Source organism: Caloenas nicobarica, chromosome 19, assembly GCF_036013445.1.
Source record: "Caloenas nicobarica isolate bCalNic1 chromosome 19, bCalNic1.hap1, whole genome shotgun sequence".
NCBI lineage: Eukaryota > Metazoa > Chordata > Aves > Columbiformes > Columbidae > Caloenas > Caloenas nicobarica.
Genome location: NC_088263.1, coordinates 6,823,537 through 6,838,930, shown reverse-complemented (window position 1 = coordinate 6,838,930; position 15,394 = coordinate 6,823,537). Strand labels below are relative to the sequence as shown.

The 15,394-nt window shown below is 40.3% G+C and overlaps 1 protein-coding gene across 14 annotated transcripts in view; it reads left to right on the top strand.

Moving 5' to 3' along the window:
* The window catches only part of FNBP1 (formin binding protein 1), a 93,230-nt gene that overhangs the window by 31,770 nt on the left and 46,066 nt on the right, over positions 1-15,394 (top strand). For all 14 annotated transcript variants that reach the window (XM_065648794.1, XM_065648793.1, XM_065648795.1 and 11 more), the window contains exons 3-5: positions 2,227-2,283; positions 4,558-4,705; positions 14,904-14,966. In XM_065648794.1, coding sequence (XP_065504866.1) covers positions 2,227-2,283; positions 4,558-4,705; positions 14,904-14,966 — 268 coding nt within the window. The remainder of the gene's footprint in view (positions 1-2,226; positions 2,284-4,557; positions 4,706-14,903; positions 14,967-15,394) is intronic.

The following is a 15,394-nucleotide window of genomic DNA, read 5'->3' as shown; positions in this document are numbered from 1 at the left end:
GCTTGCTGTTCTTCCTGTCTGTTATCTACATCTCAGCCTGGTTATCTGTTGAAATTTAACTGGCTTCTATTTAAAAATGTTTCTTTCCTTCCTCTTTATGATTCTGCACCTATATATGTAATATTTTGTTTTAAAAGCGTTAAGTTAGATCTACGTACTTGCAGAATGCATCAAGTTTATCTGGTTACATCAGCAGAGGGAACTGCACAGTGTCACAGACCTGACACTGCACCTGCGCCGCTCGAGTCCTGTGTGTCCTTAAACAAGTGTGGGAAGGAAAGGATGAAGAAACCGTGGAAGTGTTTTCACGTTTTCCTGCATTTGTGTTCAGAACTTCCTTTGGGTGTGATATGCTGCTGAAGGGGTGTTTTGTTGTCATCTTTCCCTGGTCACTGCTGACATTACACACACACTCTGAGCATCAAAGGTGTGTCAAAAGCCTCGCCTGATGGGACAATGGATAGAGAGCCTTGAGGAAGATGTATTGGGGGAAAAGAACACCACACGCTTAAGATATCAGGATAATCTGAGAATTAGAAACCTCTCTGGATGATAAATGTGAGAGAAAGAGAGAAAAGGTGTCAAAGAAGTGGAAATGAGGGAGCAGAGATAAAAGTTGGAAAGGCAGAAAAAATGATGCAGAGTGAAAGGCAAATAAAAACATGAATTGCAGACAGATGCACGGAATCCATCCAGAATTGCTGTTTTACTGCTGATCTTTGTTCTTATGTGTTCATTCCCTCTTTAATCACGGTTATCTAAAGAGGGTCATTGCTTCACAAGCTTGAGCCTGGGAATTGCCAGTGTCCTGCTCATGGCACTGTTTGATTGCATCCTGGTATGAGACAGTCGTATTGACTCTTAATTGGCTTCAGTATCACATCTGGAGTTTTTTGTATGTATCATGGTTAAAACCCTACGTATGTTTTTGACTAAAAGAAGGGAAAAAATGTGAAGGGCTCAAATATATAGAATCTATATTTTGTGATTTATAAAGTACATACAAAATAATAAAATGTTTAACCCAGATGCTTTCTTATTGCTTTTAGAATATTTTTTTCTGTGAAAGCATACTGTCTGGATTTTTTTTTTTTTTTGCTCAAGCTCTGTAACATTTCTACAACTTTAAAGATTCACAAGAAGACGACAGTAGCTGTGTGTGTCAGAATTAATTGGGCAGCATGACATTGCAGAGAGATGTGCGTTCTGAGTGTGTGAAAGTGCCTTAGTAGTGTAGTCTTCTGTGCATGTTTTCTTGTGGATTTTCCTTTTCTCTTTAAGCAGGTGTGTACTGGGGAGCATTCCCATGGAATAGGGAGAATTCTATAAGACTTACTGTAATTCTTCCCATGCTGTTGCTGGTTATTCTTTGATTGAAGCTGCTCTACACAGGACTAGAGAAAAGTTCATTGTTCAGAGCATCCTCTTAGGGAAGGCAGAGGCTGGAAAGGAGATGCTCATTTGGATCCCTTCCAGTAGGGATATTTACATTTTGAGAAACACGTGTTTGTCTGTGCAGATCTGCCAGGGTTCTGGCTACTTACTCTGTTTGAGCAGATGCTCCTTAATTCCTTAAGGAGAACAAAAGGAATAAGAAATGTGAGACGAGGCCCTACCTGCTGTCTCCCAGTTAGCAGTAAAACCAACATGCAACAAGGAGTGGGTTACACCTCTGAAAAAGCACTTTACTTTCAACTGGATGCATTCAGAGAGTTCAAAGAGTTTGGCGCAGATAGGGCAATGAAACTTAGTACTCCTTTGGACAACAATTCCATCAGTACCACCTGTATGTTATTCTTAATTGATGAAACAACCTGTAAAGCTGAAACAAATTCCTTCCATTTCACAGTAGGGTAACAGACTGCAGGAAGGCACGTAGTAAGAGGGCTGGGTTTAGAACAGAGGAGGTCCCAGGACTGCAGCACCAAAAAGGTCTTAAAATTGCTAAGTAAGATGTATTGGCTTAATGACCTTAATTTATTAACTTCTCAGATTCAGAATTCACTACTTTAATTCTGTTACAGAGACTGAAGCACTGTGCAGCCCATTCTTTGAGTGCTACTACAATGCAATCAAAGCCCAATTGCCATCACACTTCTGAAAAGGTGTCCAGTCACTGCAAATAAAAACTGAAGCCCCACAGAATGAGTGTGTGCGCCTATGTTATCCAGTTCATTTAAAACATATTTTGAATTTAATTTTATGTATGTGTATTTTTAATTTTAGGAATCTTTCGAAGAAATACCAGCCCAAAAAGAACTCCAAAGAAGAGGAAGAATACAGGTATGTTCATGATCCACTGCTGGGTGAGCGGGTGTTGATGGAGGAAGGGGAAAAGGTTGGGTTACCACCTAGGATTGGCTTGTAAACCAGAGATTTTAAAGTCAAGTGAAAGAGAGTATGGAAATCATAGAAGCAGAAACACACTGATATGGTAGATACTATGAGTGGGTTTTCAGTTTGGATTTGGTCTGTAACTGCTCGATTCCGTTTATATGTTATGGTTTCTGGATGCCTGGTTTGTTTTGTTTGTTGATGTACCTTAAAAACTTTAGGCCAGATTGTATGATCCTGGTTCTCCAAAGTGAGTGACTCAACTCTTGATTACTTCAGCAAGAACAGAAATGGTTCTTAATTTTAGCATGAAACTCAAGCAGTCCATGTAAGTAATAAATTACTCAAATGTAACAACACAGATTAGTAATTTACTAAAGGGCTAATGTTACAACACCAGAGAGAAACCAGTGGGCATGGATATGGGTGGTGATAGACCACACTCCTGCCCTTGATGAGATTATAGATATTTGCTAAAGAGAATGTTTTAGAGGAGAAGCTTCCCAACAGATGGGCTATAAGCCAGAGCAAGCACCTTCTCCTTGGGGCGCTTGGACTCTGAAGTTTCTCAACATCGATGTTGTGTGAAGCATCAGCTCTGAATGGAGGCATCGCAGTCTGACCTTGGAGGCTGCTCTGCCTCTGGAGCGCCTGGCAGCACACTCAAACCCTTGACCTTGAAATCTGAAAAGTTTCAAGTGAGTTTAGATATGGATCCAACTGCACAATTGCATTAATTTAGATTTTTGAGTCAGACCCCCAAGCTGCTGTATACAACGACTCATATTGAGAGAGATAACAGCCTTTTAATTTTCTTTTCAATTTATTTTTAGTTATCATTGTTTGGGAAGCATTTATTTATGCCATTGTTTCCTGAGATATTGATATTTACACAAGGAAGCTTATGTTACCAGCACATCAGCTGTTCTGGTCTGTAGCCGGGATTAGGAATAAATCTGCCTTTGGGTAGCTATACCGTAAATGGGGATTTTGAGTTTACTGCAACCTTTTTTTGACACATCTTTCGTTGCTGGAAAAGGATATTAGAGTTAAATAATTCATGTGATGTGGCACAGAAGAACTTGGGGATCCTTTGCCCTTTTAAATATATGTTCACCTCAGTATAGTTTCCTCGTGTCTCTGAATAACATCTGAGGATTTGTCATGCGACCTTTGGGTGCCTCAGACGCTGCTTTGAGACAGCCTGTGTAAAAATGATCTGTTTGCAAGCTGATTTTCAGCCTGTAGTTCTGTGGCTTTGATCCCATGTCTTCTGCATTTGGGATTTCCTTCAAGGCTTTTTTGCTTGCATGGGACTATATTTTTAGTCTCTTTTTGTTTATTTCTTTTTTCTATGGGGTGTTTTTGGCTTTTTTTTTCCCTCCTCTGCCTTTTTCATCTCTACTTGTACCTCCTCTTTCTTTTCTCTAAATCACTCTTACTTTGCTTTTTCACCTTTAGGGGATGTTATCACTGCAGACTGCTACCATTTCATATTAAGATTTTCTAGTATGTGCAAGTGCGGTGCTGGAAAGCTGCTGTTCTCCCGCTGACCAGCACAGCCAGCTGCGGTATTGAAATGCAGCCCTGTTGGCTCTGCGCTGAATATGCCAGTGACATAATCTGCTGTTTTGCAATTGTGTGCACAGATGTTTGTTTCTTCCGCTTAATAACACATGGAATGTTTTATTGGAGATAATTTTATATGAAAAATAAACCTCGTGGTGGAAAGTACTAAAAAATATGGGTTGACAACACCTGGTTAGTAAACTCACTACCTTTTTGAAAACTTTATAAACTGTAGCTGATTTAAATGCAATGTACACTATGAAAAGTTTTGTTTTTTGCACTATGCTATCCAAAAAGTTGGATGCTTAGGCAGGATTTTGCCCCTGACTGTGCACTGAATTGTAGGACTTGAAAGAGCGTAACTAGAAGTGTTTGGTGAATCAAGATGAGAATAGTGAAGTCCCAGAGCTGTGCTGATTAAAAAAACCTGATATTTTAAGAGCCAATGTCAAACTGTCTAAATTAAGATGAATTTATCAGACAACTGTCAGCGTGTGGTATAGACTTCCTTTTGAGAAATTCCTTCAAGTGAATCTGTGCTAATCCATATGCAGCCTTGTGTAGCAATACTAAATGGTGATGCAACCTCCCTTTGCAGTGTGTCTTTCAGAAAAGAAAGGGACTAAAAGCAAAATGTGGTTTTGTTCTCTGCAGGTACACATCAACTAAAGCCTTCCTAGCCACTTTAAATGAAATGAATGACTATGCCGGACAGCATGAGGTCATTTCAGAGAACATGACCTCTCTTATCACTGGAGAGTTAACTCGCTATGTGCAGGAGCTGAAACAAGAGAGGAAATCGGTAATTGATCATTTTCTATTTTTCACAATTCATTGCTATTTAAAACAGGTAATTAATGGTAGGGGAGTTCAGTGTTAAACAAAATTTTTTTGTAGTTAATAAACATGAGCTTTGCTAATGAACTAAGCATGGAAAAAAGTGGGTTATGTGTCCTGGCCAAGTCGCTGAAGCATTTGAATCAAATGTTATCAAATCAGACAGCAATGCCTTCAGGAGAATCCCTGCTAAATAAGGTCAGAGACCCATCTGTGCTCAAGGCTCTGTTGGCCAAAAGCTTGCTTAGGGAAGAGTCCAGCAGCAATGAAATAAATAGAGAAACCGCATTACTAAGGTGGATTGAAAGAATTATTAGGATCTTGGTTCACGTTTTCTTGTTTCTCAGCCAGATCTGGTCAACAGAACGTTATAAAAAAGAATTCTAATGAGAAATATGGCATCTGTCTTGTTTTGTGATGGCAGGGAATCTGATTTTCAATCTGTTATCCTTCAGGACTGGTAGAATTTGGAGCTTTGTGTTAGTACTCTGTCTTAGCTAGTAGTTTAGGAACCTGTGTGCATCTTACAATAAGTGTTCAAAGCTCATTAATTTGCATGTCACCAGCTCTGAAAAGCATATACTTAGGATGTGATATTGTTCCTTGCCTTGAACCCTTTTATCCCTGGGATGAGTGGGCATAAAATAGTGATTCTAAGCATCATTGTTAGAAATACTCATGACACAGGTATAAAATGACTAAGCAACGTGCAACAAAGCAAGGGAGCATCAAGGCATTGAATTTCATTTCTAGGCTGTTGGTCCATTATGAGAAGTGCAGAGTGCTCTTGCTCACTCCAACAAAACTTTTATAAATAGTTCCTCTAAATGTTAAGCATGTGTCGAAGTGCTATGCAGGACTAGAGTCCTGGAAATTACCATCTTTTTGTAAGTATAGTATAAGAATGATAAGTCTGTCAGAGTAATTGAGTATATAGGCATACCTTTAACTTGCAGAATGGTGCATAATCTTTCAGAGACTTAATATTTTGACAGCAATGTGGAAGGATGTTTTGCATATAGCTGTGATGAGAATGTTTTCTATGACCTTTTATTCAGCATGGACTCTACAATAAGCAAAGCAAAAGAAGCATTCTAGTATGGCATTTTTTCTGTCATTTCTAATGTTTTTGCCTAGTTTTTCAATTATCTGGGCATATAAGGTGATTGGAATATTTATTAGGCATTTAAAGTACAATGAAAGAGGACTTGCTGTCTTTCTTGTAAAGAACACGAGCAGTAACTATATTGCTTTTTTGTTTAGGTTGTAGACTTCTGTAGTAAATATGGCTCATATAAGTACTGGGTGAATGAAAAGAAAATTATTGTAATATCGGTTGAGTGATAACAGCATGGGAACAGCAAAAACCCGCAACTGACTATTTAACTGCTGTTGCTGATAATTCGTAGCCTTTAACAGTTGTCAGTCATGGTTGTTTTGTTCTTGTAACATGAATATAAACTATATGAATTATGAATCCTGTAGATTACTCATTTATGAGCAAATGGTGTTGAAAAGGAAACTCCTTCAGCCTTCAGGCGTTTTTTAGATGTAGCGTCTTGCTTCATACAGTGAAACACAAACGCATCCATCGGGCTGGGATCTGCAGGAGGGGAAGGTGCTGGTTGTATAAATATCACACAGGGTTGATGCTTTGGCAAAACCTTTTATGATACGAATTAATGAACGGTTTGGTGCTTCTAGAAATTTTGCTGTCAGAGTTCTCGTGCTCGCTGCTTGATATGTCATCAGCTGTTACGCTACAAGAACATAAAATCATAGAAACCTTTAGGTTGGAAAAGGCTCTTAAGATCAGTGAGTCCAACCACGAACCTACTGCTGTCACATCCATCATGTTGCTACAAGCTGTAAGAAAAGATGATCACTTCTGGGGCGAGGAAGTGGGAGACCCACATTCTTGTCCACAGAATCTTGTATCATTCGGATTAAGTCATTCAGGTGTCCAAATGCCGGTAAAACCATACAAACTTCCAGTGATTTCAGTATGACTGAGATAAGCACCTTTGCTCTTTTTGCGGTAATTTCCTGCCTGGAAGATGGGAATGATGCACAGAGGTGTCATAAGGATAAATGTGTGCAAGATGAACTCGGGTACAGCAGCAAATGTTCAGGAAAATACACCAGGCAAGAGCTTCTGTTTCCAAAGGAAACCCCATTGATACACGATAGGAATTGTGTAGAGTCACAGGGGATGAGGGTGGTGATCTTCAAACACTTGGGGGCTGATGCCTGCCTGCATCACTCTGTTTTCATGCTCGTTTAGCTCTATTGATTAAAATGGAATTACACCAGCAGCTGATTACGGTCACGCAGTAATCATGTTTCTTCCTTTTCCTTGACAAGTACAAGCCCATAGCTTGTAAGCAGCACAGAACCTGATAGAATATAAAGCTTTACATTGGTTTTATGCTGGATAAAATTAATTTAGCATACAATTTTTATGTATGTTGGATTTGTTTGACTACTGCGCAAGCTGACTTGATGGCTGCATATGTCGTGTTTTTCCGTACAAGATAATTACTGATGGTGAAAATAAGGGAAGAAGCAGCTAATGAGAAACAGGATGGACAGTCTGGAGGTTGGGATAAATCACAGATTCACAGTAGTTTGGTGCTTTTGTTCAAAAGACAGATACCTCCTCTTTCCTCTGGCCTGGTCTGGAGCTCAGGAGATTTCTAGGTTACCTTTTTGTTTTTACAGATCATGTGCTTTGTTGAGTGATGGTTTCAGATACTCAGAAAGTAGTAAGAAAAATCAAGCAAAGACTTTTGTGAGACTCGAATATCATTTGCAACACAGGTCGATCAGTGCATTAAACTTTATTGTATTATGCATTCTTCTTCCGTTGGACAGCCCTTGTTGATGTTATCATGGTACCAGATGAGCTGGTTTGCCCTCACAGTTGCTGCAGATGGGTGTATGAACAGCCTGTGAAAACTCCTCGTGCTGTTTCAGTTCTTCCCGGCTGTCCAGCGAAGTGAAACTCTTTATACTGTAGTTCCTCACTCGAACTTCTTCTTCCATTCTCTTGATCTTAGTGTGTCCATGCTCTCATGTGAGTAATTCTCATGCTAAGCCAGGATCTTGCTGGCTGCTTGAAAGCTGAAATGTCGGTTGTATGCTATGTGTGAAGGTCATGTCCCATCCACCTTCCTTTTGAGGTTATTGAGGCCAGATGCATGTGACTGAATTCCCCTCCGCTGTATGAAGACCTTCGTCACCAAGCCGCACAAATGCGTTGGGGATCGCCGCTCAGAGTGGTTCAGCGAAAGAACTCACTTCTGTGTGTCTCTTCATTCTTTGTGCCACCCCAATTTCAGCAAGTCACTCAGCACACTTCGTTCTATTAAAAAAAAAAAATCATCTAGACACGGGGATTTTTTTGCTACCCTCTTTTTGAGTGACACCTGAGAGGGCTTCTGAGCAAACATATAGCCAGTGCAGCCCAAGCATTGAGAATTTCCATTTTTTTCTTAAAGCTTCACAGCAGATAGCTTGGTTTGGATATTCTCTCAACTACGGCTGAGGAAAACCCTCAGTGCTGTAGTTTGTCTGGATAGAAACTCAAGAATTAATTCTGGGGTGATTTTGATGTGTGGTCACAAACTAGGTCTGACTCATGGCCTCTGGCAGCAGCTGCTCTCTGTAGCTGTTGCTTATGTCAGATTTGCTAAAAATGTATTTGGGAGTCATGAACTATGCCTCTTGTTCCTGCTGCTGCTTTCTCCTCTCCCTCCCGCTCCCCGTGGGGTGGCTGGTTCCGCACAATCAGGCCTGAAAGTCAAGTACAAACCGAGAGCTTTGCTGCAGACTGACCTGGGGCAGCACTGGGGTTCTGTGGTTGGGAGAGAATTTACCTGGTGTCAGTACATTCCATTTTGTGTCGGGATAGAAGGGGAATGGGGAGCGAATGCATCCCTGTGGGTACCGTGAGGGCAGAAATCGTCTGGTTCTTTATGATGGAGCATGTGTGCCCTCCCTGTGTGTATTTGTACGGGGTGGACGTGTCAGAGAACTCTCTGTTTCTTGCAGACCCTCGAGTGTCGATGAAAAGTAAATAATTGGAAGAATTCTGCCACGTTCATTCATTCTCAATAGTGCCCTGTTCTGCAAATAGTCCTGTGGTTTTCCACAGGGTTTCTCTCGGCGTAATGCACCGTGTGAGCGTGAGACGGGATGGCAGAACCTGACCCCGTCAAGTGCACGAGGGATTCTCCATGTTGCATTTTGGGTTTGCCTCGAGGTCTCGGTGTCTGGGCCACAGTTGTGCTTTGTGCTGCAGAGGTACAAAGAGAAATGACAATCTAATGGCAAAGCAGGGAATAGGAAAAGAGAGACAGTGAAAGGAAGTAATTTGCCACACTGTAGATTTTGGGTTGATTAATTATAAGGGTACAAAAACTTCATATTAGTAAATAGTTATGTTGCCAGTTAGAAGCTTTGCAGGAACTATTCACAAACAGAAAGAAAATCCTGAGCGTTTGTGGGAGATTATATTATGCTCCATAAATATACAGCACAACGATCCAACTCTATGTAGTAATCTTCTCTTTCCTTTAAGATATTTCAGGTGTATTTCATTAAGTTAAATTGTACCAGTAGAGTGTTAAGTAGTAGCTGTAAGAAATGAAAGAATGCAGAAAATTGTTCAGGAAAGTTCATAATAAATTCTGTATATTCTTATTGAGTGTTTGTTGGTTTTCCTCAAGCTATTGCACAAATTTAATGAAACTGTTTTAAATATTCGTACGTATCGTCTGATCCTGCTGTGAAGGACTGTTCTGGGATGGAAACAGCATGTGCTTATTACCGAAGTTTCCAAAATATTTTTGTGTGGGAAACTAATAATAATATCTTATCCAGCTGAAAGGTATAATATGAACTTTTGATTTATCAGGGTTAAAGTGGAGACCGCTGGACTTAATGTCTCACTCTTCCCAGTTTTGAATGGGTACATTGAACTATGAAATAATAGCTCAAATAACTAAATGGGCTTCTGCGTACTACATGAAGGATTCTGATTGGGAAATAAAACATGGTTACAAACAAATGTTCCCGTAAATATTTCTGCCCCAGGGTCTGTCAGGTTCATGCTGTTTCTCACCATTGTTCTCTTGTTGCGTCTGCCCGTAGGCACCAGCAGCTGGTTCTGGTTGTCTGGTGCAGCTCATCTGAACTTTGTCTGAAGCCTGAGAAACTTTGGTCTTAGTGGCGTGTAACTGGGGTTCCTTTGGAAGGCACCACTTCAGGAGGAGACAATTCCAGGTGAATTAGCAGCAGCTTTGATCAGATATTCACATGGCCTGTTTCGGGTTTGACCCAGTTGACGGGTACACGTCAAGAATCATGTTCACGTGGAAGGTTGTGAAGCAGAACGGGGTTATACCACAATATTAAGTAGTAACATTGATGAACGTGTGGGACGGTAGTCCTCTGTTTCATGTCAACATTCACAGGACTGTCCTAATGCTGCTCTTATTACAAAGGAGAGTGATAAGACCTCAAGAGCATGTTGCTATTCTTGGAAACAGAGATTTCTTCTGAGGAGACTGTTTCCTGTCTTTGCAGCCAGGAAAAAAAAAATAACAAGGCTTTTTGCAAATGGAGCTGGGAAAATTGAGGGAAAAAATAGTGTTCTCAAATTTCTGTCTCTTGTTTACTTTTAATCATTGGCCATTGTTTCGAGAATTGCTTGTAACAAAAATGGAGATAGTTTGAATTGAAGGAGGAAGCACGAGGTTGCTAGGACTCTGTTCATCTGGAATATCAGCATGATCTGAGTGCCAGTTAGAGAAGTCAAAGGTAACTTTTTTCAATATGTTGTATTATCTAGTTTGAAAACAGAAAAGAAAATGAAGTGACCTAATCCGGTATCTCTCTTGAAAATTCTTAAAAAATAGGATGTTGTCAAGTGAACCGTATGTATGCATATAAGTGAACTAAGACTTTCTAATATAAACAGACTGTAGATGCGCAAATCTTAAGTTTAACCACGCAATCAATTGCTGTTTACTTCCTTAAGAGAAATAGGACTCTTTCCTTACAGCCTTTCTTAAATAAAACCTTTCCTGAGGTTGGTTTGACACAGCGCAAGCCGTGCTGTCGGGCTGGTGGGCTCTGGGTTTCAGGCAATTCTTTCACTTTGAACTGCCCAGGAATTCCTCAGCAAAATTGTTTGCTGTTTCATAAGATGCTTTTAACTACATCTTGCTTTACTATTCCTCTCAAAAGGTCAGAAGAAGCATCTTCTAACAAGCTTGTGCTGCCTGCTCTGGGAGCCAGGTGCCTGTGCAAACCCCCTTGCATACCAAGAAAGTTTTGCAAAAATATCATGCTGCTACGTATTGTGATGGTGCTGGCAGGAACAGGCGCTGTATTGTAGGTGGCTTACTTGCTGCTCCCACTGTTTTCATCGACACGAGTGAAATGCGAGCCTGACAAAAGTCAATGAGAGTTTTGTCTCTGATTGCGCAGCAGCCAGGATTTCTCCCCAGCTGTTACAGGCACAGCCAGCACGGCAATGGGAGCACACGGGTTGGTGTGAGGTGATTTTAAAAAGGAAAAAAACCTGGTGCATATGGTGTGTCCATATGTAAATTTCCTGCTCTTCCTAAAACTCTTCGTCCTTTACTGTAGCTGAGTGTTCTTGAGCTGGGAGTTTTTAGAATAAAATGAAAGCTGATCTAGTGCACAGTCTTCACATAAGCAACTTAATAGTGTGCTGGAAATTTCTCAAGTCTTAAGAACTCTTGTGAGATCGCCTAAAACTGAGATTATTTGGTTTTATCCTGTGAGCACGGAATGGATGGAGACATCCACTCCAAATGCGGCCAGTTGTGGGTTGTTCAGAGCATCCTGCAACATCCCACCCGTATTGCTCTTTAATACATGGGGGGGAAAGGGCAGTTGTGGTCATGTAGCCACTATGATTTGAAGAATGCTGCTATATTCTAAGTTACTTAGTAGGTCTGAAGCTTGGATAAAATATTTTTCAGGGAAATCTTAAAGTTGGCGTGGTGATTGCTAGCCTAAGATACCAAAATGTAGATGAAAAGGTGATTTAGGGAGGTTGACCAATGAACAATCATAAAAATAAAACTCTCATGGTGTTTTTAATGTGTGTTTTGAATGCTGTGGATATGTCCAGAAAGTCTGGAGGAAATCACAGCATGTGAACAACCAGCGCCGCTGCTGCAAATGTCTTACTGGCACATGTAAAGGGTGATTCATTTAATTCGGTGTCTTGCTCATAATCTGAGCATTTTAAATAGAAAGCATCATTAGGGTGCATTGGTTTGGGAGAAGAGAAAAAAAAAAAGTAATATTCTGCATTGTATCAACTACTCTAAATTTACCACTGTGTGCTGCAGAAACGTGTGTGACTAATTAAGAATTGTAGTTTTCTGTATGATGAGCTAAATCATTTGTCATGCTCCCATTTACTGAATCATCAGGTGTCGAATAACCAATTATCACCTTTGATTAGAAAAATAAATCTTTAGATTAAACTTTTCCTTGATAAGGTTTTGAGATAAAGTTTGATTTTAAAGTTGCTTTTGCTAAATGGGGGGGGAAGCTAAAAGGCATTTGCTATTTCAGACTATTTTAAAGTAAAGGAAATGAGTTTGCGGAAATTGAAGATAGTGCAGGGCTTGAGGAAACTGGAGGCTTCCTGTATGACTTCGAGCAGATCACTTAACCAAACTGTCTTGGTTCCCTTGCGCATAAAATGGGGCTAGTGAAGAAACACAGGTAGTTGGAAGGTACCACTTAGTTGCTTTATATAAAAAAGAATTTTTGGAAAGCAGAAATTATCCTTTGAGGGCAAAAGATTTGTGAAAGCAGAAGTGCTCTCAATACATGCTACAGCTGTTACCATATGTAACTTTATCTCTCATAACAAGGATATATATGGGATAATACAACAAGAATTGGGGATTATAAATATTTAGAAAGTGGTTGAACTAAAAAAAAAAAGGCAATATTGCAGTGAAATCTCCAAAATGTGATGCACCTGTATTTATTGAACTGTCATTCAACATCAGTTCCTCTGTTGACTATTTCATAATCCTCAGCAATGCCCATTTTACACTTCAGTGAACCATTTCTGTAAAAGAGCTTCTCAAAAAAAAAAAAAAAGGCAAAATCTGAGCAGGATGCAGCCATAGTGCTCAGGCTTGCTGCTTCTCTCCTATGTTCTTCCAGCAGCTTCTGGAGTTTATCTTACAGAGAAGGCAAATTTGGAAATAACAGGGCTGGCTTGTGCAAAACTAAAATTATATTATTGATTAATGACAAAGTGGTTTAAAAATATGAGAGCTCAGGGTAGTCCTGTGATCTGATATGCTTTTGATTCAGAGTTCATCCTTCAGCCCCCATATTCAATTGTGTTTTGTTAAGTTAACCTGGCATGTTGTTTCCTGAGGTTTCTGGGTCACTGACAGCATTAGGTTTCATGCAGCCCAGCTGTTCCCAAATCAAATCCCTTCCTGCACTCCAGCAAAGTCAGAGACGCGGGATTGGGAAGCACAGACAAAGGCTGGTGGAGGCTCTAGTGCAGCACCAAGGCAGCTGAGGCGTTTTACTTGCAGCTTCACGGCTAAAAAATTTTACATATTCCATGCTTATTAGCAAAACGTTGAAAAATGCGGTGTTAAATTACAGTTGTTCCTTGGGACCGTTTTCCTAAACTCTCATTACAAAAGCCAGCCTGAAATGTGGAGCGTTTCGAAGCCCTTGGCAAGGGGGATGTGCGATCTGCCACACACAGAGTTGAAAAGAAATGGGGATTGTGATTTTTGATACAAGTCTCTTGGATGTGGCGTGACAGAGAGTTGCAATTTTTTGGGCTTTTTACTGGTGTGTCTGGTGGAGCCAGAAAGCTAGGAAATGGCATTAGCAGGTTTACTCAGAAACCTGCTCCTGACACCAGTTGCTTTAGTGGAAGATGCAGAAAACCAAGTAGCTGCCAATTATGAAGTGCTTGCAGGCACATTTTTCTAACTTGAGCTGTTTGTGGCAGGGTACTGTTTGAAGCTGGAGCCCTTCTACTGTTGATCTCATGTTGCTAAAGATATATTGAATATCTGATTATGCACAGGCCTGAGAATGCACAAATTCTAGTGAGTTGCAGTGGGATTATCTGGTGATACCAGGCCTATATTTTTTTATAGCACGAAGCCATATCTGTATTTGAGTAAAATATCCTAACTGCCAGTAAATAATACAACAGAAAGACATTTTTATTCCTATTTGTACTTTGCTGTATTTATTTTACAGGGTGGTTTGTGAGGGGAATAACCAGCTCTCGCGGTCGCTTGGGGACTGCATTCGTGTTTGTAGCCGGGTCATTGACTCGTGCAATGACCTTGAATGAATTGCTTGTCCTGAGGAAAAGCAACGCATAGAGAAGGTAGAGGGGATAATAGCTAAAGTGTGTTAGATTCTCTGATGAAGAGCATTGTGTGAAGGCTACGAATGGTTATTTAAACCAACTGCAATTAAGAGTCTTGCTCCAAAAGGCACGTCAGGAGAAGTTCCTTGTCATTTAGATTGTAGCTGGCATCTCATATTTAAAATGTGTGTAACGCCTTGGTGTGTGCACATACACACACGCCCCACGTGTGGGAGAGGAGGGTTTCTGCAGGGACCCAAAGAATTTCATGAGCAGCCAGTGACTGGCAAGAAGAGGGTTTTATGTTGAGTCTGAATGAAAATCAGGCCAAACATCACTTGTTAGAATGTGCGAATCAAGGGCATCTTGGTGAATTCCATGTAGAGAGAAATTTGGATTTAGAGCTCATGTTCTGTCAGTAACCAAAGAAATACTCTTCAGATAAAAGTGCTTCAGATTTCCTGGTATGGGAGACCAGTAATTATGAGATACAGTGAACAATACAAGGTAGAATTGCTAAAGGGATTTATTAGCTTCAGTCCAACTAACCGCTATAATTGATGCAAATATACATCTGCAGCCTGCTGAGACATTAGATAGTAATCATACGCCTGCTCAATTCACCAGTGTTGCAGAACGCAGCTGTCAGAATCATTTCTGGCTTTTTTTTTCCTGCAACTCCTTGAGCATAATTGACTGTTCGTTCTTTTGTTGTTCAAAATGTTTTCTTTTTCTCTTTTCTAAACAGCACTTCCATGATGGCAGAAAGGCACAACAACATATTGAAACCTGCTGGAAACAACTTGAAGCAGTAAGTGGAAGCTTCCTCAGATGTGACACTGAAGTCATTTTTATGCTGTTTTCAGAGAGATGGTTCCAAACGTTATATTTGGAAAAAGAAGGGTGTATGGATAAAAGCTCTAGAAACGGGATTTTTAAAACTCTACTGTCTTAAATACACTAGTAGACATGAAAAAGTATGTTTTAATAGTACACTTGGCTTTCTGTGTGATCTGTGTCTTTCATGAGTAGCATTTTATTTGATATGACTTGAAAAGTGTGCTAAGCGCTGCTGGAAGTGTGGAGTCCCTAAGAGTCCCCTTCAGATATTCCATGGTAAGCTGAATAGCTTCATACCACCTGAATAAGTGGAACGGGACCATCTCTGTTTCTCAGAAGTAATTACATTGGAATTGTTGTTCATGTGAGGAATGAAAAGTGAGGCTGCAAGCAGAAGAG